Consider the following 23,463-nt stretch of genomic DNA (forward strand, 5'->3'; position numbering starts at 1 on the left):
AACGTCTTGCTTTTATGTGTAGCCTTAGTCACAACATCAGGGTTAAAATCTCACCAAGTTATACAACTGTACTCTGTTCACTGACAACAGGCTTCTGTTTTCTTAGGACAGGCACTGTGCAGATGCCACAAGTTATACCATGAGACCACTGAAACAAGCACAATCACAGCCCTACAGAGAGTGCTGAAGCTAGTCTGGAGATGAGGTAACATATTAAATATTTAGTGTATGATGGAGCATACACATCTTATATTTCTGCTTCAGCAATTTTTGAGTGTAGAGTTTCTTTTAGTCAGACCTGAAATTAGGTCTCTCACTCATGTGGTTTCAATTAAGTTCTGTTAAAAATAGCTTGTAATATAATCATTTTCATTTTTAGCACTTCAACGACTTTACTACTTTTGATCCATACAAAGGGCAGACCTGGGAACAAAAGAGAGAAGAAAGAGAAACAGACAGACAGACAGACAGACAGACAGACAGTATCCTGATGAGAGCTCATAATGAGCAGGAAGTTATCTATTTTGGTGCATGGTCTTCTAATAACATCTAACTGGTTCATATTTTAAAGTACAAATGCATACATTTAAGAAGAATATGAGAGAATTTTTCTTTTTTTAATTGACTAAAGCAAACAACAAGGCCATTTGAATTTCCACACAGTTTATCACAAACAATAAGAGAATTTTTAATTTTATATAATTTCAGGCAGACATTCTGCTTCTATGGACTTCATATTCACGTTCACATCTTCAAAGCAGTGAAAATTCAGCCACAGCTGTTATGTTCTGCCATTTGTCTTCATTATAATATCTAGAGAAAAAAAATATATTATTTTGTAGAGTAGCAAGTACCCAGTCATTACTAATAACCAACTCTCAACCAGCTCTCTCTGCCTGCACCATACCCACCAGCTTCCTAACATGGATGGGAAGTTCTTTCTGGAGACATCAAGAGACCTGCTTAGTAACATTCTAGAGGAAAGCCTGATAAAGGCTGATAATGGAAGCCTGGGGGGGGGATTTCGGAGCCCCTCCCTGTGGCCCAGAAGAACTCTGTGCCTGTGCTTTCTGCCTTGCTCCCCTCGTCACTGCCCAGGCAGCACCTCACAGTCTCACCTACCACTCCTTTTCATTCCCCTCATCTTTGCTGCAGAACCATCTGCTTTCTTCTCCAATACAACGTTGTTGCAGCTTTCCCCTCAGAGCTTACTGCAGACCAGAATGGACACTAAGCCTAAGGGCGTTCCCACTGTCACATCTTCATTCTTGCACCTCAGAAAACTCTGCTATCACAGTCATGCTCCATGACCATTGGAATCTTTGAGTAAGATTCAGATGATCTTACCAGATATCAAGTGGTCAGGAAAGTGACCAGAGATCCATTATCTTTGCTACTCAAAGTGGAGCCCCATCCAGAGACCAATAACAGCAGCAACACCTAACTGTAGTCTTACTATTAGAATTGAGGGTCAACTCTGGTACCATTCTGAAGGGGCTGTAGCAAAACCTCTATCTGAACATGATCCTCAAGGGCTTCACAAATTATTTAAGTTGGGAAAGCCATCCGGGTGTTAGATGTACTAACTTAGATGTTGTCACTCGGCACCCCCATCAGCCTCTGGGTAATTTCCCAGTCTCACCTTCACATCACAGGGATTTGACCTTTACTTTCTCAGTTATAAACTATCACACCTCACGTCTAGAATTTGAAATTACTAGAGATCTGTGCATCACCTTGCAATCATTACCCCATATAAGCACTTGGCTAGTTACTAAGTGCTATCAATTTTTTAGACTGGTTCTTAGAATTCCTGAGTCAGACTTCTGAGGCAATAACTTGAGAATTAGTATTTATAAATACTCTGGTGGTCTGAGTATCATTGGAGATAGACTAGCACAGGTCTCTATCTTCCCAACTCTGTTCATATGGACTTGACAAAAGTCACACCCAGCCTTTTTACCTTCTGCTCACTTCTTCCAAATCTAAACTCTTCTTGACAAAATAATCAACTAAAAAGTAACTTTCATCAGAATAAAATAGAAAGTAAGCATGACCTCAGAGATGCTCCACCATCTACCTCCTAATACAACTCCCAAGTCAACTCTTAGTTTATCAAAAGTAAAGTCTGCAAGGGCATCCAGCATAACTAATTTCAACTCTTTGGAAGAACACTAGACACCTATGCTTACATTTATACTGATACTTCATTTTAGAAGACCTATACTCAAGATCCTCCATGGGCCTTAGATCATCTATTAAAGGAAACCCACCTTCCTTGTGTACCCTAATAGGATCCTATCTATCTATCTATCTATCTATCTATCTATCTATCTATCTATCTATATCTATTAAGGCACATATGCCTCCATCAGAGCTATTTTAGCTATCTGATATAGTCTATCAGGTTATTAGCTGACAGAAGAAGGCAACTATATCAAGTCCAGAAAGTAACCATCTAGAACATGACATTCACACTCCAAGAGTATTTCACAAATGAGTCAGCCAACTACAGAACTCCATCTTTATATGAATGGATGCATGTCAACCAAACAACAGGCTTGAGAATTCTTTATGTCAAAACATGCTGATTTCTTTTCCTCTAGAGCACTGACTGGCCATACTTGGCCTCTGTAACTACAGTAGGTAAATATGTCTATTATATGATTAAATGCTAAAAGTATCCTCTTGGCTGGGCATGGTGGCACATGCTTTTAATCCCAGTGCATGGGAGGCAGAGGCAGGAGGATCTCTGTGAGTTCAAGGTCAGCCTGGTCTACAGAGTGAGTTCCAGGACAGGGCTCTGTTACATAAAGACACCTTGTCTCAAAACCAAAAACCAAAAACCAAAAAAACAAAAACAAAACACAAAAAACCTAAAACAACAACAACAACAACAACAAAACAACCACTACCAACAAAAAGGTATCCTCTTTTAGGTTTATGTAGGGCTGGTAGTTCTGATTTGGCTGGTAATTATTTGAGTAAATGAAAACAAAACAACTTATCAATCTGGTGAAAACAATTTGTTAACTGTAGAAGGATAAAATAGAAAAGAACATGGCTCTCACATTTTAGTGTTTATTATAATCAGCTGGAAAGTTTAACATGTGTCGGATTCCTCTGCCTTACCTCTGGCACCTATAACTTACCAGGTTTGCAGCTGTCCTGGTGGTCAGAAGGCACTGGGAAGTGTGTTCTAGACATTTTCTAGGGCCTTGTCTACCTAGTAGACACCATTTCAGAGTCTATGGACCCCTCTGACTTACCTCCCTCCACATCATTTTTGTAGTTGGTGTTTCCTAGAATCAAGTGTTTTCTTTAGTCAACATAGTGCTAATCAACATAGTCCCTTCTCAGTCATACATACAGGGTCCTAGATCATCAAAATGAACTTTACACTCTAGCCCTGATTAGGTTACTGCCAAACTGGAGAAAACATTAAATGCCAATGCTAAGAATAGGCTGCTGAATATTTTAAATAACATGATCACAAGTTAGCTTTGCTATTTTTACTAAACGAAAGGCAGACACAAGGAGCAAGATGTTGAGGGCAACCACTTGGGGGAGGAGGCTGCTCTTAGAAACAATCCAGGAGATGGCAGCAGCAGCTCAACATTCATCAAGGGCCTCTAAATTAAACTGCCAACTGTGAACATCTAAATCTCCACGCACACTTTAATTTAGATTTGTTACTTAACACCCCCAAATTTTGACAATATCTGATGTCATAAACTAGTATGATAGACCTAAAAAGGATCAATAGTTTTCCTATTTTTATTAGTAAAGTTTTTGCCATACATATAAACAAAAAACTCCACATATATTTAGCTTGAGGATTTTTCATAAGTATAACACACTAACGTAACCAGCATCATAAAATTATCTGTAGTAACTTTAGTTAAAACCATCATTCTAATGAAGGTGTCTGCTCTCAGTTCCTTCAGAGTTCAGTTTACCTATTTTTTTGCTACACACATATAAGTAAATAATAGTAAATGTGCTCCTTAAGAATATTTAATATCTTAAGTGAAGTTCATTAACATGATCCAACAAAACAGTTTCATTTAATTATATGTTGCTTGATTATTACTGTGTAGCATTTGAATGAATATACTACAGTTGACTTAACTATTTTTAATCGATGAGCATCTAGCTAGATTATGGTTTCAAATTATTATGACCAATAAATATTCTAGTATATATCTTTTTTTAGACAAGTCATTTGCCCTAGCTGGCTAGAAATTAGCTACATAGTACATAGATCTATGTTGTCTCAAACTCACCTGTCTCTGACTCCTGAGTGCTGAAGTTAAATATGTACACCCCTACACCTGGCTCTAGTCTGTATCTTTTGTGGGAGTGCAAATTCAAATCAAGCTTTATTAAATATTAAGTACCTACCAAGAGATGGATTTTGGTCAGGACCATTCTCTGGAATTTCCCAGCTAGAATGACTTCTAGTCTATATCTTCTGATAAACATACATAGCCATCATTGCTGGGCATATTTCTAGAAGTAGAACTAACTATTGGGTTGCTAAGAATTTTCTGTCTCAGGGCTCTTAGGGGTCTTGTGCTGTGAGATAACCCCTGAAGCATGGCATAGTTGTTGTAACCAGAAAGGCAGATTCTTACTTCTCATGGGCCATTATGGGTTTTATTTGTGTGTGTATGCTATTTTAGCCCATTAACCAAATGACCTAAAAAATTACACAATTTAACAAGAGGCCCAGAATAAGAGAAGGCTTCATAATAGATACAAGCTATGGAGCAAAATGCTCTAATACTTGTACTACATGGTCCAGTAGACTCAGTGTCCCTGACAAATAGAGATGCTGCCTGGATCTTTTGGCAGGATCTAGAGCTAAACAGCATGGCCTCTAGGATTAAAAAATGAAGTTCAACTATCATTGGTGGATAAATACTTAAACACTGAAGAACAGCATTTAGCCTGTGAATGGGCCATACCACTGGACCTCTATGTTACTGAGCACTACTGTATTTTATATGACTTAGCAAGCCACAAAGTGAAGGTCAGGTCTTCACTGCCAAATGAAACTGATACATATAGGATTGCACTCAAACATGCACTGAAGGCATAAGTAGGTCACATAAAGAACAGATCCAAGCGCCACAGCCCCTACTTTAACTTTTTTATCTTCTCTCATCCAGGCTACATTTAAGAGGTCATGGGGAGTGTTCTGTCGGTGGCTGGCCAGGAAAAAAGATCAGTTCTGGTACATACTAATCAGTCCCTCTGATATGTCTCAGAAAAAAATCCCTGTGAAATCTGCTTGCCCTGGGGCAGGACTTTGAGTAGTGTACCTGGTTGTTGCTTTGCTGGAAGGAGGAAAGATCAGTTGTTGGACACATACCAATTCATAGGTGCTAACCAAGGTTTGGATGGATGGTTGAGACTTGGAAGAAATGTGATTGGAAAAATAGAAGAAAAGACATTTGAAAAGAGGCATTGTATAAAGGCTATATTTTACCTATGTCCTGAGAACTTGAATGAGGTTGAATTAAAAAGCAATGGACTCATTTGTTCAGTAGAAAAACTATCAGGACACAGTAGCTTTGAGCACTCATGCTGTGGTAGTTTTAATATGCTTGGCCCAGGGAGTGGGATTATTAGGATGTGTGGCCTTTTGGAGTAGGTGTGGCCTAGTGGAGGAAGTATGCCACTGTGTGAGTAGGTTTTAAGACCTTCCTCCTAGCTGCTTGGAATGCAGTTCTCTCCTGGTTGTCTTTGACTCAAGATGCAGAACTCTCACTTAGCTCCTTTTCCAGCACCATGTCTACCTGCCTGCTCCCATGCTTCCTACTATGATAATGATGAACTAAACCTCTGAAACTGCAAGCTAGGCCCAATTAAACGATTGCTATTATAAGAGTTGCCTTGGTCATGGTATCATTTCATAGCAATGGAAATCCTAACTACAATGCATGGTTACTACTCATTGTTCTTGGCTAAGAGTTTATATCACTGGCACCCCTTGTTCTCAAGCCTTTGAGTTTTGACTTAGCTATGCTACTGGCATCTCCAGTTCTCCAGTACTTGGATGGCAAGCCATTGAACTTTGAAGCTTTCATAATCATTTGACCAATTCCTTTATTAAGTCTCTTCTCATAAAACACCCCTCTCTATATCTATCTTTCTGTCTGTCTGTCTGCCTGTCTATCTATCTATCTATCTATCTATCTATCACATACGTATTTACATATTTGAGTACAAGAGACAACAGGAAAAATTCTTTATCTCTCCTCCACACCCTATATAAAGAAGCTCTTCCAGAAGTTTGTGGGTATATATAGAGAAACAAATATCTATTAATACTTGATTTGATACTCTGGGCAACCTTCAGTAATATAATGATTAGGTATAAAATGAGTAGTTTTGACTTAAGAAATCAGGTAGTTATTTAAAAAGAAAATTCTCCATGACTTTGAAGCATGCTCAGAGCCAACACTGTGGAAGAAATGAGGACAAAAGTCAAGATTGAACAGTAGACATATAAGAAATACATTAAATTTCAGTTGTTTCACTAGGCACTCACTCATGAGAGGTTCCTAGCTCTACTAAGGAATTAGGAAAAAAATGTTTAGTTTGATGTTAGACTCCTTGAATAGCTGAATTCTACACAATCACTTGGTAATGTCTACCATTTAAAGTGTCCTATTCTTTTAATGTATAAAAGTAGAATAATAGTACTAATTCTTTACTATAATCATGGTGAGGAATTGAGATGCTAAGATTCTTAGCACAGTGCCTCACACAGATTTCAAATGCTGAAATATAAATAAATAAAATAACCAACAAAAAAAGAAAGAAAAGAGAAAACAAAAACTAACCAACCAACTGAAAAACCTGCTGTCTTTTAAAAGAATACAACTAAAATCAAATTTAAACAGTAGAAAATTTCAAATTATTGAAGAAGCATTCTAGATAAATATATTTAAGTCAATATCATAAACAAAATTTTCAAAAGATGAAGTATGCATCTTCAAAAAGTCATTCTACTCAGGTTATAAAATCTGTCCAGGTTTTTGTAATTTTATCTTTTCTGTTTTATATAAAAATTGAAAATACAGGTTATAAATGAATTTCCTGTGTACATAAATGATTTATTATAAAAACACACTTTATATGAGGAGAACACTACGCTAAGCTCATACCTAGAGGAACATCTTTAGGAAGAGAACATCTGTTTTTCACAGCAATGTCTTTCCTTCTCATCTGTCTCGTTCCTGGTGATGCCCTAATAATACAACAGATCTCTGATGTGTTTGGAGAAAACTGAAAAAGAAAGGAAAGTAGTTATTGCATAATTCCTTCAAGTCCTATGTTTAATGCTGTCTAATTTAAAGTACAAATAATTTCAGTATTCTCAGTTAGAATGACAGAATCATATCAGAAAACAACAAGTAGCACCCAAATAAACAAGGATATGCACCATGTCCAAGGAATGGTTTAGTAATGGTGTTAGTACTGAAAAATGAAAAGAGATGATGAATTATCTTAGTTACTTTCCTATTGTGATAAAACACAATGAACAAAACAACTTATAAAAGAAAGACTTTAGTTTGGCTTATGGTTCCAGAAGGTGAGTACATATGGTGGAGTGAAGGCACGGCAGCAGGAAAAGCTGAAGGCACACATCTCAAACCACAAGCAGGATGTAGAAAGAGCAATGAGCATAGCACCTGGCTTTTGAAACCATAAAGTCTGTCTGCAGTTACACATCTCTACCAAAACATCACTCTTCCTAATCCTTCCCAAACAGGAAGGACCTGTATTTAAACACATGAGCCTTTGGGGGCCAGGTCCGTTCAAATCACCATAGAATGGATCAAGCACCAAGAGAGCAGGTACTTATTGGGAGGCTAAAGTGAATCATGATTTGAAACACGTTGGAGGGAGTATTTATAATGTCCTGATTTACTGTCTAAATGAGGGGAACAAAGGTGTTGATTTACTTCTTATTTAAACCATACACACCCTCTTTTGTACAGATGCTATTTTATAGCCACATCTGCTCTCTTATGCCTTTCAACAGCCTCTTCCCATCTCAAAAGCAGGACAGAGAATTATCCCGAGGGCCTATCAGATCATTTCCTTCTTGGAAGATTTCTGACCATTCAGGGTAGAAGTTGTGTGTTGCAATGAATGAACTGAACTGAACACACATCAGTAGATGCTGAGATGCCCAGCCCAAGGAGCCTTGTCCTTCAGAGCTCTTAGCTGTCCACATATGTAATGTTGTTAGCCTGGAAAGTCAGCCATGATTTCACAGCTGCCAAGCACTACTTACAATCGAGATTGTTCAATTATCTTTCCTCATCTATAATATTTACTATGACTGCATAATAAGTCATTAGCATACAGAGAGAGTATATATGTGTGTTCATGTGGAGTATATATGTTCAGTGGAGAGTAACAGGGTGGAGAGGAAGAAAGAGAGAGGGTTGTTTCTTGTTTAATGCTATGTATTAGAGGGTGGCTAATCCACGAGCTTTTGGGATTCTCTTGTCTCTAAGAACAAATCATTTTAGGGGATTCTCAAACAAGGTGGAGGCAAGGCCCAATACCCGAGGCTGTTCTCTGGCATCCAAATGTGGGCTATGGCATCTGCACACATATTTGTAACTCCATATATGCACATACATGCACACAAATAGAATTCATAACATTCTGGCACAGCACAATGAAAAAAATGAGACATGGCAAGAAATTTCACAACATAGTTTCCTGAACTACCTAAGTTCTAGTTGCAAAACACAAAAGAGAACAAAACATTGATAATCTAGAATTATTATACTTAACTTTGTATATAATACAATTCTCAGATAATTAAATTAGATAATGGCACTGTTAAAACTGAGTACCTCCTTGTAAAAGTAAAGTTAGATGCTCACAAAACAAGTAAGTCAAAGTAGATTTTACACTTAACAGTGAGATCTACAGCTCTTTAAAGAGAACATAGGCAGCAGCTTCCTGGTACTCAATTGATCATCAATTTTGTATAACACCAAAGATATAGATTACAAAAGAAAAATTAGACAACTTAAACATGAAAATTTCAAATGTTGTGCTTCAAATGATTCTATGTGCAGAATAAAAAGGCAGTTCATGAAAGTGGAGAAAGGATGTGCAGGACAGGCAGCACCAGGTACGCTGAGAACATCCCGAGTCTAACATTGCTTGGGAGGCAGCCTGTCAGGCTACTGCCTGTGCCCAGAACCTGGGCAGCTCTGTGGGTGTCTGTGTGCCAGCTCTGTCAGGGGACGTTTGCCCTGCAGATTGATTGGCACTTGGAGGGGTTTCCTGAGGTGTCCAAGCAGAGACAAACCAAGTATAACATTGCTTGGGGCAAGGCACACCAGGGCTCCAACAGCACCCAAGAGTAGGGAAGCACATCAGCAATCTGTGCCAGGGGAAACCCAGTCATCCAGTGGTGCAGAAATAGCCTTACAGGCTCACAGGAGGTTCAAGCACCAGCCAGTGACAACAGGACCAACTACTGCCAGAGACAACCAGATGGCAAAAGGCAAATATAGGAACATTACTAACAGAAATCAAGGCAATATGGCAGCATCTGAACCCAATTCTCTAACAACAGCAAGTCCTGGATACCCCAACACACCAGAAAAACAAGATTTAGATTAAAATCACTGGTCATAATGCTGTTAGAGGAACACAAGAAGGACCTAAATAAATCTCTTAAAGAAATACAGGAGAAAATGGATCAAAATGTAGAAGCCATTACAAGGGAAACACAAAAATCACTTAAAGAAATTCAGGATAATATGGGTCAAGAGAAAGAAGCCAATAATGAGGAAATGCAAATGTAACTTGAAGAAATACAGGAGAACTTGGGTCAACAGGCAAAAGTCATGAAAGAGGAAACATAAAAATCTCTTAAAGAATTACAGGAAAATACAGACAATCAAGTGAAGGAACTGAGCAAAACCATCCAGGATCTAAAAACAGAAGTAGAAACAACTAAGAAATCACAAAGTGAGACAACTTTGGAGATAGAAAACCTTGGGAAGAAATCAGGGCCCATAGATGCAAATATCAACAACAGAATACAAGAGATAGAAGAAAGAATCTCAGTTGCCAAAGATACCATAGAAACCATTGACTCAACAGTCAAAGAAAATGCAAAATGCAAAAATCTTGTAATCCAAAACATCCAGGAAATCCAGGACACAATGAGAAGACCAAACCTAAGGATTATAGTTATAGATGAGAGTGAAGATTTACAACTTAAAGGACCAGCAAATATCTTCAACAAAATTATGGAAGAAAACTTCCCTAACCTAAAGAGAGAGATGCCCATGAATATACAAGAAGCCTACAGAACTCCAAACAGACTGGACCAGAACAGAAATACTTCCCATCACATAATAATCAAAACCCCAAATGTATTAAACAAAGAAAGAATATTAAAAGCAGTAAGAGAAAAAGACCAAGTAACATATAAAGGAAGACCTATCATAATTACACCAGACTTCTCACCAGAGACCATGAAAGCTAGAAGATCCTGAGCGGAGCTCATGCAGACTCTAAGAGAACACAAGTGCCAGCCCAGACTACTATACCCAGCAAAACTCTCAATCACCAGAGATGGAGAAACCAAGATATTCCATGATAAAATCAAATTTACACAATATCTTTCCACAAACCCAGCCCTACAAAGGATAATCGGTGGAAAACACCAATACAAGGAGAGAAACAGCACCCTGGAAAAAGCAAGATAGTAACCTTTTTCCATCAAACCCAAAAGAAGATAACCATTCATATATAAATATAACATCAAAAATGACAGGAAGTAACAATGACTATTATTAATATCTCTTAACATCAATGGACTCAATTCCCCAAGCAAAAGACATAGACTAACAGACTGGATATGTAAACAGGACCCTACATTTTGCTGCATACAGTAAACGCACCTCAGTGTCAAAGACAAACACTACCTCAGAGTAAAAGGCTGGAAGACAATTTTACAAGCAAATGATCTCAGGAAACAAGCCGGAGTAGCCATTTTAATATCAGATAAAATTGACTTTCAACCTAAAGTCATCAAAAGAGACATGGAAGGACACTTCTTACTGGTCAAAAGAAAAATCCACCACGAAGAGCTCTCAATTCTGAACATCTATGCTCCAAATGTAAGGGCACCCTTATTCATAAAAGAAACTTTACTAAAGCTCAAAGCACACACTGTACCTAACACAATAATTGTGGGTGACTTCAACACTCCACTCTCCTCAGTGGACCAATAAGGAAAACAGAAACTAAACAGGGACACAGTGAAACTAATTGAAGCTTTGGACCAACTGGATTTAACAGATATATATAGAACATTTCATCCTAAAGCAAAAGAATATACCTTTTTCTCAGCACCTCATGGTACCTTCTCCAAGATCAACCATATAATTGGTCACAAGACAGACCTCAACAAATATAAGAAGATCTAACTAATCCTATGCCTCTTGTACTGGCTGGTTTTGTGTGTCAACTTGATACAGGTTGGAGTTATCACAGAGAAAGGAGTTTCAGTCGGGGAAGTGCCCCCATGCAATCCATCTGTGGGGTATTTTCTCAATTAGTGATCAAGGCGGGAGGGCCCCTTGTGGGTGGTACCATCTCTGGGCTGGTATTCTTGGGTTCTATAAGAGAGCAGGCTGAGCAAGCCAGGGGAAGCAAGCCAGTAAGGAACATCCCTCCATGGCTTCTCCATCAGCTCCTGCTTCCTGACCTGCTTGAGTTCCAGTCCTGACTTCCTTTTGTGATGAACAATAATGCAGAACTGTAAGCTGAATAAACCCTTTCCTCCCCAACTTGCTTCTTGGTCATGATGTTTGTGCAGGAATAGAAACCCTAAGTAGGACAGCTCCTATCAGATCACTATGGAGTAAGAGTGGTCTTCAATAGCAACAAAAATAACAGAAAGCCCACATACACATGGAAGCTGAACAATACTCTACTCAGTGATATTTTGGTAAAGGAAGAAATAAAGAAATCAAAGACTTTCTAGAATTTAATGAAAATGAAGGCACAACATACTCAAATTTATGGGACACAATAAAAGCAGTGCTAAGAGAAAAACTCATAGCCCTGAGTGCCTCCAAAAAGAAACTGGAGGGAGCACTAGCAGCTTAACGACACACCTTAAAGCCCTGGAACAAAAAGAAGCTAATTCACCCAAGAGGAGTAGAAGACAAAAAATCATCAAACTCAGGGCTGAAATCAATCAAGTAGAAACAAAAAGAACCATACAAAGAATCAACAAAACCAGGAGCTGGTTCTTTGAGAAAATCAACAAGATAGATAAACCCTTAGCCAGACTAACCAAAGGGCACAGAGGCAGGTCCAAATTAACAAAATTAGAAATGAAAAGGGAGATATAACAAGAGAAACTGAGGAAATTAAAAAAAAATCATAAGCTACTACTACAAAAGCCTATACTCAACACAACTGGAAAATCTGGAGGAAATGGGCAATTTCCTAGACAGATACCAAATACCAAAATTAAATCAGAATCAAATAGACCATCTAAACAGTCCCATAACCCCTAAAGAAATAGAAAGAGTCATAGAAAGTCTTTCAACCAAAAAAAGAACAGGACCAGATGGTTTTAGTGCAGAATTTTATCAGACCTTCAAAGAAGACCTAACACCAATACTCTTCAAACTATTCCACAAAATAGAAACAGAAGAAACACTACCCAACTCGTTTCTACGAAGCCACAATTACACTGATACCAAAACCACACAAAGATCCAACAAGGAAAGAGAACTTCAGGCCAATTTCCCTTATGAATATCGATGCAAAAATACTCAGTAAAATTCTTGCCGACCGAATCCAAGAACACATCAAAACGACCATTCACCATGGCCAAGTAGGCTTCATCCCAGGGATGCAGGGATGGTTCAATATATGGAAATCCATCAATGCAATCCACGATATAAACAAACTCAAGGAAAGAAACCACATGGTCTTTTCATTAGATGCTGAAAAAGCTTTTGACAAAATTCAGCATCCTTTCATGCTAAATGTCTTGGAAAGAACAGGAATTCAAGGCCCATACCTTAACATAGTAAAAGCAATATACAGCAAACCGGTAGCCAGCATCAAACTAAATGGAGAGAAACTTGAAGCAATCCCACTAAAATCAGGGACTAGACAAGGCTGCCCCTTCTCTCCATATCTTTATAATATAGTACCTTGAAGTCCTAGCCAGCACAATTAGACAACATAAGGAGATCAAAGGGATACAAATTGGAAAGGAAGAAGTCAAGCTATCACTATTTGCAGATGATATGATAGTATACTTAAGTGACCCAAAAAAACTCCACCAGAGAACTCCTACAGCTGATAAACAATTTCAGCAAAGTGGCTGGTTATAAAACTCAAGCAAATCAGTAGCCTTCCTATACTCAAAGGATAAGCAGGCTGAGAAAGAAATTAGAGAAATGACACCCTTCACAATAGCCACAAACAATATAGGTGTGACTCTAACCAAACAAGTGAAAGATCTGTATGACAAGAACTTCAGGTCTCTGAAGAAGGAAACTGAAGAAGACCTCAGAAAATGGAAAAATCTTTCATGCTTATGGATTGGCAGGATTAATATAGTAAAAATGGCCATCTTGCCAAAAGCAATCTACAGATTCAATGCAATCCCCATAAAAATCCCAACTCAGTCCTTCATAGAGTTAGAAAGAGCAATTCTCAAATTCATCTAGAGTAACAAAAAAACCCAGGATAGCTAAAAACTATTCTCAACAGTAAAAGATCTTCTGGGGGAATGTGTATCCTGGACCTCAAGTAGTACTATAGAGCAAGTGTTAAAAACTGCACAGTGTTGGTACAGTGACAGGCAGGTAGATCAATGGAATACGATTGACGACTCAGAAATGAACCCATACACCTATGGACACCTATGGTCACTTGATCTTCGACAAAGGAGCTGAAAACATCTAGTGGAAAAAAGATAGCCTTTTCAAAAAATGGTGCTGGTTCAACTGGAGGTCAACATGCAGAAGATTGCAAATTGATCCACTCTTATCTCCTTGTACTAAGCTCAACTCCAAGTGGATCAAGGACCTCCACTAAAACCAGACACACTGAAACTAATAGAAAAGAAACTGAGGAAGACCCTTGAGGACATGGGCACAGGGGAAAAGTTCCTGAACAGAACACCAATAGCTTATGCTCTAAGACCAAGAATTGACAAATGGGACCTCATAAAATTACAAAGTTTCTGTAAGGCAAACGACACTGTCAAAAGGACAAAACGGCAACCAACAAATTGGGAAAAGATCTTTACCAACCCTAAATCCGACAGAGGGCTAGTATCCAATATATACAAAGAACTCAAGAAGTTAGACTCCAGAGAACTAAATAACCCTATTAAAAATGGGGTACAGAGCTAAACAAAGAATTTTCACCTAAAGAATTTCGAATGGCTGTGAAGCACCTTAAGAAATGTTCAACATCATTAGTCATTAGGGAAATGCAAATCAAAACAACCCTGAAATTTCACCTCACACCAATCAGAATGGCTAAGATTAAAAACTCAGGAGACAGCAGGTGTTGGTAAGGATGTGGAGAAAGAGGAACACTCCTCCACTGCTGGTGGGATTGCAAGCTGGTACAACCACTCTGGAAATCAGTCTGGCAGTTCCTCAGAAAACTTCCAGAGGACCCTGCTATACCACTCCTGGGCATATACCCAGAGGATTCCCGGGCATGCAATAAGGACACATGCTCCACTATACTCATGGCAACCTTATTTATAATATCCAGAAGCTAGAAAGAACCCAGATGTCCCTCAATGAAGGAATGGATACAGAAAATGTGGTATATTTACACAATGGAATAATACTCAGCAATTTAAAACAATGAATTCATAAAATTCTTAGGCAAATGGTTGGAACTGGAAAATATCATCCTAACTGAGGTAACCCAATCACAAAAGAACACACATGGAATGCAGTCACTGATAAGTGGATATTAGCCCAGAAGCTCTGAATACCAAAGACACAATTCACATATCAAATGACTCACAAGAAGGAGGAAGGAGAAGCTCCTAGTCCTGGAAAGGCTTGATGCAGCAATGTAGGGGATTATCAGAATAGAGAAGTAGGAGTGATTGGGGATTGGCTGAGGGAAAGGGCTTAAGGGACTTATGGGGAGGAGCAAACCGGGAAAGGGGAAATCATTTGGAATGTAAACAAAGAATATAGAAAAAAAAAAAAGAAGGGATGTGCAGGTCACAGATTTGTCTGGGCACACATAAAGGATGATAGTCTCAATGTACAGCATAATAAGTACTTTTTTTTTAGCAATTGAAAAAAATTGAGAGCCGGGCAGTGGTGTCGCACACCTTTAATCCCAGCACTTGGGAGGCAGAGGCAGGCAGATTTCTGAGTTTGCGGCCAGCCTGGTCTACAGAGTGAGTTCCAGGACAGCCAGGGCTACACAAAGAAACCCTGTCTTGAAAAAGCCAAAAAAAAAAAAAATTGAAAATATTACCTCATTTGAAGAACTTTCTTGCCAACTTGACACAGGAACAATTTCACTTGAGTTAACATAATTGCTGACATTTGGAAATAGTTCTTCAAAAGATACATTTTGCACTGGAGACAAATCAATCTATACAATAATATAACTCCTTTTAAAGTTTTTAAAAACAATTAGCTTTAGGTAATTAATATCAAAAGTACTATCTTATTGAAGCATTTTCTTGTATATCTGATGCACAAATAATTTCATTTGAATAAACATAATTAATTACATTTAGAAATAATTAGAAGTAATTCTTCAAATCATGTTTAACTGTGGATAAATCAATATACAAATAATTTTCTCACTAAAGCCAAACAGAATACAAAATCACAAATACTGGCAATGATGTCCAGGCACATTGCCAGTTAAGATGTAAAATGTTGCAAGTCCTGTGGAAAAGACTTTCTAGAAAACCTAAAAGTGCCCCTACCATATGACCTAGAAACTCTACTCCTGGGTATATTCTCAGAGAGACTGAAAATAAGGAACTTATACACATTCATAATTTTACCTCCAGTGTTTATAACAACCAAAGCACAAATAACCAAAATGTCCACTGACTGACAGACACATAAACAAAATATGATGTTATAACAAACGCTTTCATCTCTAAACTGTAATTTCATGTGTGTGTGTGTGTGTGCGCGCGCGCGCTGTGGTGTGATGTGTGTTTGTGGTGTGTTTGGTGCGTGGGGTATGGGGTATGTATTGAGATGTGTGTTGGGGTGTGTGGGGAGTGTGTGTATATGTGATATGGTATGTGTGTGTATGGTATGTGGTATATTATGTGTATGGTGTGTTGTGTTTTGTGGTGTGTGGTATGGTGTGTGTGTATGGTGTTGTGTGTATGGTGTGGTGTTTGTGTGTGGTATGCTGTGTATATATGTGTTGGTGTGCACATACCTCTGTACTTAGGTGAAAATCAAAGACCGTCTTTAAGGAGTTGATTTTTACCTTTCACAGTGTGTGTCCTGTGGATAGAACTCAGGTTATATGAAGTGCCCTTACTCACTGAGCCACCTCCCATTATCTGGTTTTTAAAACTAGTTCATTTTATGTGTATGGGTGCTGTGGTTGTACAGCATGTGTATGTAGTACCTGTTTAGGGCAGAAGAGGGTGTTGGATTCCCTGGACCTGGAGTTACAGAGGGTTATGCTGGGAATCAAACTCCAGTCCTATGAAAGAACAGTCAGTGATCTTAGCTACTGAACCATGTCTTCAGTCCTTGGAAGTAATTTCTGACACATGCTGTCAGGTGCATAAACTTGAAGGTATAATATTTGTGAATTACATTAGTCATAAAAGGAGGAATACTGCTGGGCATGGTGGAATACACCCATAATTCCAGCTACTAGGGGAGGTGGAGGCACAAAGGTCAACTGACCGAAGATAAGTCAGACCCTGTCTCAAAAACCAGAGGAGTAAGAAATGTGCAGTTTTAACTATATGAGGCACTCAAGATAGTTCACTTCACACACAGAAAGCAGAGAGGTGACTGTCAGGGCCTGGGGGATGGGTCTACAGGAAGTTACTAGTTAATAGGTATGAAATCTCAGTTTTACAAGATAAAAAGAATTCTAGAGCTAGACAGAGATGATAGCTATACAGAAATGTTCAATGAACAGATAAACATGGTTAAAATTCTAAATTTTATGTTACATATATAGAAAGGCTGGCTGGTCATGGCAGTTATATGACTTTAATCCAACCTTCCAAAGACAGGGTTGGACTGATCTCCATGCATTCAAGGGTAACCTGGTTTACACAGAGAGTTCAAGGCCAGTCAAGGCAGGTGGGGAAAGAAAGGGAAGGGGGAAGGGGAGAAAAATTTGTGACCTGGCAAGTTTGGGGCTAGAGAGATGGTTCAGCCGTTAAGAATGTGTACTGCTCTTGCAAAGGACCTGAGTTTAGTTCCAGCAACCTCATCACTAATTTCACAACCACCTGTAACTCCATCTGCAGGGGATCTGATGCCCTCTCTTGGCTTCTGTGGGCACTCACATTCAGGTGCACACACCCACACACAGACACGTACATGTAATTAAAAATAAAATCTTTATTAAAAACAAAGCTCTAAAACAAACCACATATAGATAGTATTACCAAGGAAAGTGTTTACGAAGCAGAAAAGCACAGGCATTACTCTTGCAGGCAAATGCCATGGTACAACATCAACAGATGAACGGGAAGAAGAGATGTCAGAAAATAGATCCCATAAGGGCCAAAAGCTATACTTACCACAAACTCAGCTATGTCTGAAGATGGGGTACTTGTTAGCAGGGCTTTGCTTTGATTATCAGGAAGAATACAACCTTTTTTCTATAAATATGTGCATAATAGGAAATTATCAGGAATAAAATATTTTTAAAATAGTAATTCAAAGTTAGTACACTAAGCCATAGGTAATAATAATAATACAATCCTTTTTCTTTGAATTAAAATTTAAACCACCTGATAGGAAACTGAAGGATTTTCTGGGCTAAACTAGGTCAAACAACTCTGAATAGAATTGTATATGATGACTGAACTACCAACCAAAGAACATACATGGGAGGGACCGACGTCCCCCATACGTATGTGGCAGATGTGCAGCTTGGTCTTCAGTGCAGGTCCCCCAACAACTAGAGCAGAGGATGCCCCTGACTCTGTTGCCTTCCTGCCTGTGAATCCTGTTCCCCTAGCTGGGCTGCCTTGTCTGGCTTCTGTGAGAGGATGTGCCTAGTACTGCAGTGACTTGATGTCCCAGAGTGGGTTGGTACCTCTGGAAGGAGGTCCCCTTCCCAGAGGAGAAGGGGAAGAGAGTATGGGGAAGGTTCTGTGTGAGAGGAGTACTGGGAGGAGGGGAGGCAGTGATCGGGATGTAAAGTGAATAAATAAATTAATGAAAAAAAGAATTGATTGCATCTGGTATTCATTTAGGAAGAGAAGCTGGAATAGTAAGTAGGGAACAGTGCTTTGATTACTTTTTTAAACTGCCTTAAAATTATTTGCAGGATTTGTTTAGTTCCTGGAATACTAATGTACTTTTTTTTACATAGTTCCAGACTTTTAAATTAAATACTGTAAATTGTCACACTGCTGTAACAAAATAGACAAGAAGCAAGAGGAAGGGTTCACTGTGGCTCACTGTTCAAGAGTACAAATTCACCGAGGTGGAGAAGGCGTGTTGGTGGGAGCTGGCCACACTGCATCCCTGGCCAGGAAGCAGGGGGGAGGGGGTTGTGCTTAGCCTTTTAGCTTTTCTCTCTGTGGTCCAGGACCCCAGCACATGGAATGTTGTCACTCCTACTCAGGGTGGATCTTTTACCGCAATTAACCAAATCTATACCAACCACTCACAGACATGACCATAGACTATCTTGTAGATGATTCTAGGTCCTATCAAGTTGATGATCAATTTGATGATCATACACGCCCAAGGAAGTTAAATCTGTTGAAGATACTGGTAGGAGCAGCATATTTTGAATTTTTATCAATATTGTTCCTAATCTATTACAGTTCTTTGTGTTTTCCATGGTGGGGTCTTTTATGAAAAGTTTGCTATTTCTTATATAAACATATGTAGTTTTTAAGTTAAATAGTTATTAATAAATACTTAATATAAATATAGGTGAAGAATTTGTTTAAATCAGAATTTTCCCAAACAGCTTAAAAATTAAGTTCCATGACATGCACAAGCCATCATAAGACACATACTAAAACATAAAGAAAATATAATAAAATTTTTGAAACATTACTAAACAGTTACAATAATAACCCATGTTTCAGTTTGATATGCACTAAATGTTAAGTTTATAAGTGTATTTTATTCAATATTATTGTTATTCAAACTTTTTATCCTATATTTTAATGTACATTTTAATGGAAAGACTATATATAAACAAAGTGGATGTGGAGAGCAGGAGAGAAACGAGAGGGGAAACGGAGAGGTAAAGATGCAAGAGGAGGGAGAAGCTTGAAGAGGCCAAGAGGAAAAAAGAGAAGCTGATTGATAGGAGGGAGACGAGAAAGGAAAGACAAAGGTAAAGAGACAGAGCCACAGGTGTGTGTGGGGGGGAAAAGGATAGTGTGGAGCAGGGAGACAGAGACAGGAACCAGAGACAGCTCGACACTGAAAGAGAGAAAACACAGGCACCAAAGAAGAAAGAAACGGGTAGAAAAGCCAAGCTGAAGTGTATGGGCAGAGCGACAGGTGGATAGCTTTATTGCCAGCTACTAGCTGCCCTTCCAAATCTTGGATTCCATAAGCCCACAGTGCCTTTCTGATAAGTCTCTCCTCTTGAATGTTGGTGATTGTTATATGATGCTAAATTTGAGTCTGAGACTTGAACTCTGATATAAAATCAAAAATCAAAGTTAAGTCTGTGTTAGTTTTGTTCCATTTTTCTTTTCTTTCACTCTGGTTTTCTTCTGACATCATCTATTTAAACTAATCTAGAATGGATTATTAAGAAAATTGTTATAAAAATGTATGGGTACATTTGCTTGGTTCTGAATATATTAGCTCTAACTTATCAGCTATATACAATGAGGACTGGACTACCTTTAGGATTGGTGAGCAAGGATTACAAAGAGTATATGCAGAGAGAACCTACAGATTCTGGAGAGGAGACACTCAGTGAGCTAGCTCTAGCATCATTCTGGCAGCCTGGTGGGGGTGGGGGGGTAAGGGGTGGAGGGTGGGGGTGGTAGTGGAGTGGGAGTGGGGGTGGGGTGGTGGTGGTGGTGGTGAGCGTTGGGGGGGTCTCTGTTCAGATTTCCCAGAACAAAGAGGCTGCTGCTGGTGCACTGCAGGGGGTAGGTTTAGTGGTAACTGAGCTGCAGCATCTTTAGATCTTTAGAGGCAATGGTCAGGCTGAGGCCATTGCCTGAGATTCCAGCCGAGTCCTGAGCGCAACAGCATAATGTAGTCTTGTATGATGCAGTCTTTGCTTCAGAACTCCCCATTCGATCCAGACAGCCACCGTCCCATCCCTCCCTTACTTCTTTTCTCAGGTATCACCTGCTGCAACCAGTCACTGGGACTCTTAATTATATCTCAGAACCTGCTTTGCAGGGGTCCCAATGATACTATCAACTCTCAGTTCACTTTACAAAGCATTAGCTTGCAAGTATTAGCATATAGCTTGAGTGCAGCTATAGAATTTAGTTGCATCCTATTTTCTCTGTAGTTGTTAAGAAAATTTGTATTTCTAGATCTTCCTAATCAGTACATTTTATAGCCTTTCTAAGAATGATGAGTTAATAAAATACCAGGACTTACCAGCACAGGTTCCAGGGGCTGAGGCAGCAGAGCATCCCTGACTGCATTGTTTTCAAGAGCTGAACTAACAGGGGAGCACAAAGCCTTGCTGTCTGGATGACCAGAGCTCAACTTTGTTTGAACAAGTGGACCTCTATCTTCAGGTTTGTTTTCAGGCTGAAACACATTCACAATATGAACTATAATTCACAATGCTATAAAGCATTCTCAGGTGTCCTATTACTTCTTCTAACTGTAAAAAATAAGATTTAAACTTGAAGACAAATGATTTTCTAGGAAAAAAGAATATAGGGATATATTATATATTGTGTATTGTGTATTGTATATTGTATATCATATATTATATATTACACATAATATATTATAATCATATTATATCATATATTATATAGCATATATTATATATCATATATATCACATATCATACATCATACATCATACATCATACATCTTATATCATATACATATACCATATACCATATACCATATATCATATATCATATCATTTCATATATTATATTATATATCCCTATTATATGTTCATGGATATATATATATATATGTATATATATATATATATATATATATATATATATATCCCTATAAAAAAATCCAAAGCCGGACATATGCTTAAAAATAATGCATTCCATATATTTAAATGAAAATCTGGTAAAAGACAAAATAGGTTGAACCCAGTTCTCACATTTAAGGTGATAACTCTCACACTGTGATAAGGTTGGGAATGTGGCCTGATCAGTGGCCAAGATTTGGCCAGCGGGGGTCAGGACTTGGGTAAAAAGGAGCTAGAAAACCCAAATAATGTTCTGCAAAAACAAAATAAATTATGAGATCTGTTCATGAAAACCTAAAATTATACTGGAAAATATTAAATATATTTATTATTGTCTTTATTATAAAATAATCTATATTTAAGAAACCATATCCTAAAGAAAATTCTCTTAATATTAGAACATGTTAACCATCACAAAGTGTGTTGTTTTGTTAACTAATCCCTAAACTGAATATTACACATGGTCATTGTTTCCAGTTATGGATTTGTCTCGTGGTTTCATAATATATTTATAGTACTTAAAATATAAGCATGTCAAACATAAGTAGGCAGGTACAATTTGAATTTCACATAAAATTAGGTAGTGATGGTCTAATCATGAGGATTTTAAGTTGGGTGAGGGTATCCAGAGATGCAGAGTGTGGGAAAGGAAATAGGAGCTATGAAGGTATAGCCCCTGGCCACAAGTAAACGAGAGACTAGGGTCAAGAGCAAAGCATGCGGCAGCCTCAGCTGACTTCCTTCCTCCGAAGGCTTTAGCCCTTGAAGACAGACATCTCCTTCAGCCTTGCCTTCTAAACAGCTCCATCCGCCAGGCAGTGGACATGCACAGCTGTCCTCTCAGTCCCTTGACATCTATGTTGCCTTTTCCCTCACGCCTTTACAGTCCCCGTTAAAGCCAAGCCCTTGCTCCAATAGTAACTACAGAATCATCAATTCAGACAGCTTCCTATGCCCTCCTAATCCTTATTTAAGTGTGTTAAGTGAAATAACATGCCCCCTTCGTTAAAACGTTTAGTCCATGGATCCTGTTACTGTGTATCTTCGCCATGGCCCTTCTTCAGTCTTCTTTCTAGCTTATCTAACCTGTATGTCATTATTCACCAGCACAACTAATTTCTTATCCCTGCTCCTCATATCACAGACACCTGGCAAATCTTCAGCCCCAGACAAGCCCTCACTCCCATATCCTCTGGCCATCAGTGTAAGGAACACTGGTCCAATTGTATAACCTGGCAAATCACAGGCTCAGCAAAAGTTGCCTCACACAAACAACTCTATTACACATGTCTACCTTCTTACGGCCATCTCACATGTGCTCCGGCTTCTTCATACATGTCTTCTTCCCTTTGCAAGTTCCAGCTGAAAAACATTCACCATACACCCCATAGCAACAGTAACTAACAGGATGCCACTTAAGATGCAAAACTGTCAAGGTTCAGTGCAAAATGTGAGGCTCTTGTTTCAAAATCATTAAGAATTTGAAGATAGAGTAGAATACTGAATGTGGTATGTGCCCTTGTGAGTGCAAATTCAACCCTCCCCCACTGCATTTATAAACCCACCACAATGGAAATAACCTTTCTGTTAAAGGACCAGCACCCATGCTTAAATTCTAGACTGATGCCTTCTCATCTTCCCAAGGACTTTTCTCTTCAATATAATATGAATATTTAAAAATAATATCGTGCTTCTTACACAGTTTTATTGAGACACAATTCAGTATATGCTAAAGTTCACTTATGTATGAAATATTTTAAAGATCTTTTTAGGGTCATGCAACTATTACCACGATTTAGTTTTAGAACATTTTTGTTCCCAAAGTCTCATATTAGTGGCAAATTTCCATTCTACTACAGCAATACTAAGTAACCCTTTCTCTAATTCTGTCTTTATATATTTTCCACCCTGGTATTTCTTGTAAATGGAATCATAGAGTGTGTGGTCTTCTGTGATTTGCTTTTTTCATGTAGTGTACATGTTTTTGTGATGATAGATATTTTTCTTTTTCTTTGGCATAAAGTTAAAATAGAATTGCTGGAT

The 23,463-nt window shown here is 38.5% G+C and overlaps 1 protein-coding gene across 1 annotated transcript in view; it reads right to left on the reverse strand.

The window, feature by feature from the left end:
* Window positions 1-781: 781 nt before the first annotated feature.
* The window catches only part of Meikin (meiotic kinetochore factor), a 48,656-nt gene continuing 25,974 nt past the window's right edge, over window positions 782-23,463 (reverse strand). Inside the window, exons 10-14 of the mRNA XM_052197696.1 lie at window positions 20,850-21,005; window positions 17,825-17,905; window positions 15,553-15,672; window positions 7,179-7,299; window positions 782-813 (exon numbers count right to left, since the gene is read on the reverse strand). Of these exons, the coding sequence (XP_052053656.1) occupies window positions 782-813; window positions 7,179-7,299; window positions 15,553-15,672; window positions 17,825-17,905; window positions 20,850-21,005 (510 nt within the window). The remainder of the gene's footprint in view (window positions 814-7,178; window positions 7,300-15,552; window positions 15,673-17,824; window positions 17,906-20,849; window positions 21,006-23,463) is intronic.

The sequence above is a fragment of the Apodemus sylvaticus genome, chromosome 10 (genome assembly GCF_947179515.1).
Source record: "Apodemus sylvaticus chromosome 10, mApoSyl1.1, whole genome shotgun sequence".
In the NCBI taxonomy this organism is placed as follows: domain Eukaryota; kingdom Metazoa; phylum Chordata; class Mammalia; order Rodentia; family Muridae; genus Apodemus; species Apodemus sylvaticus.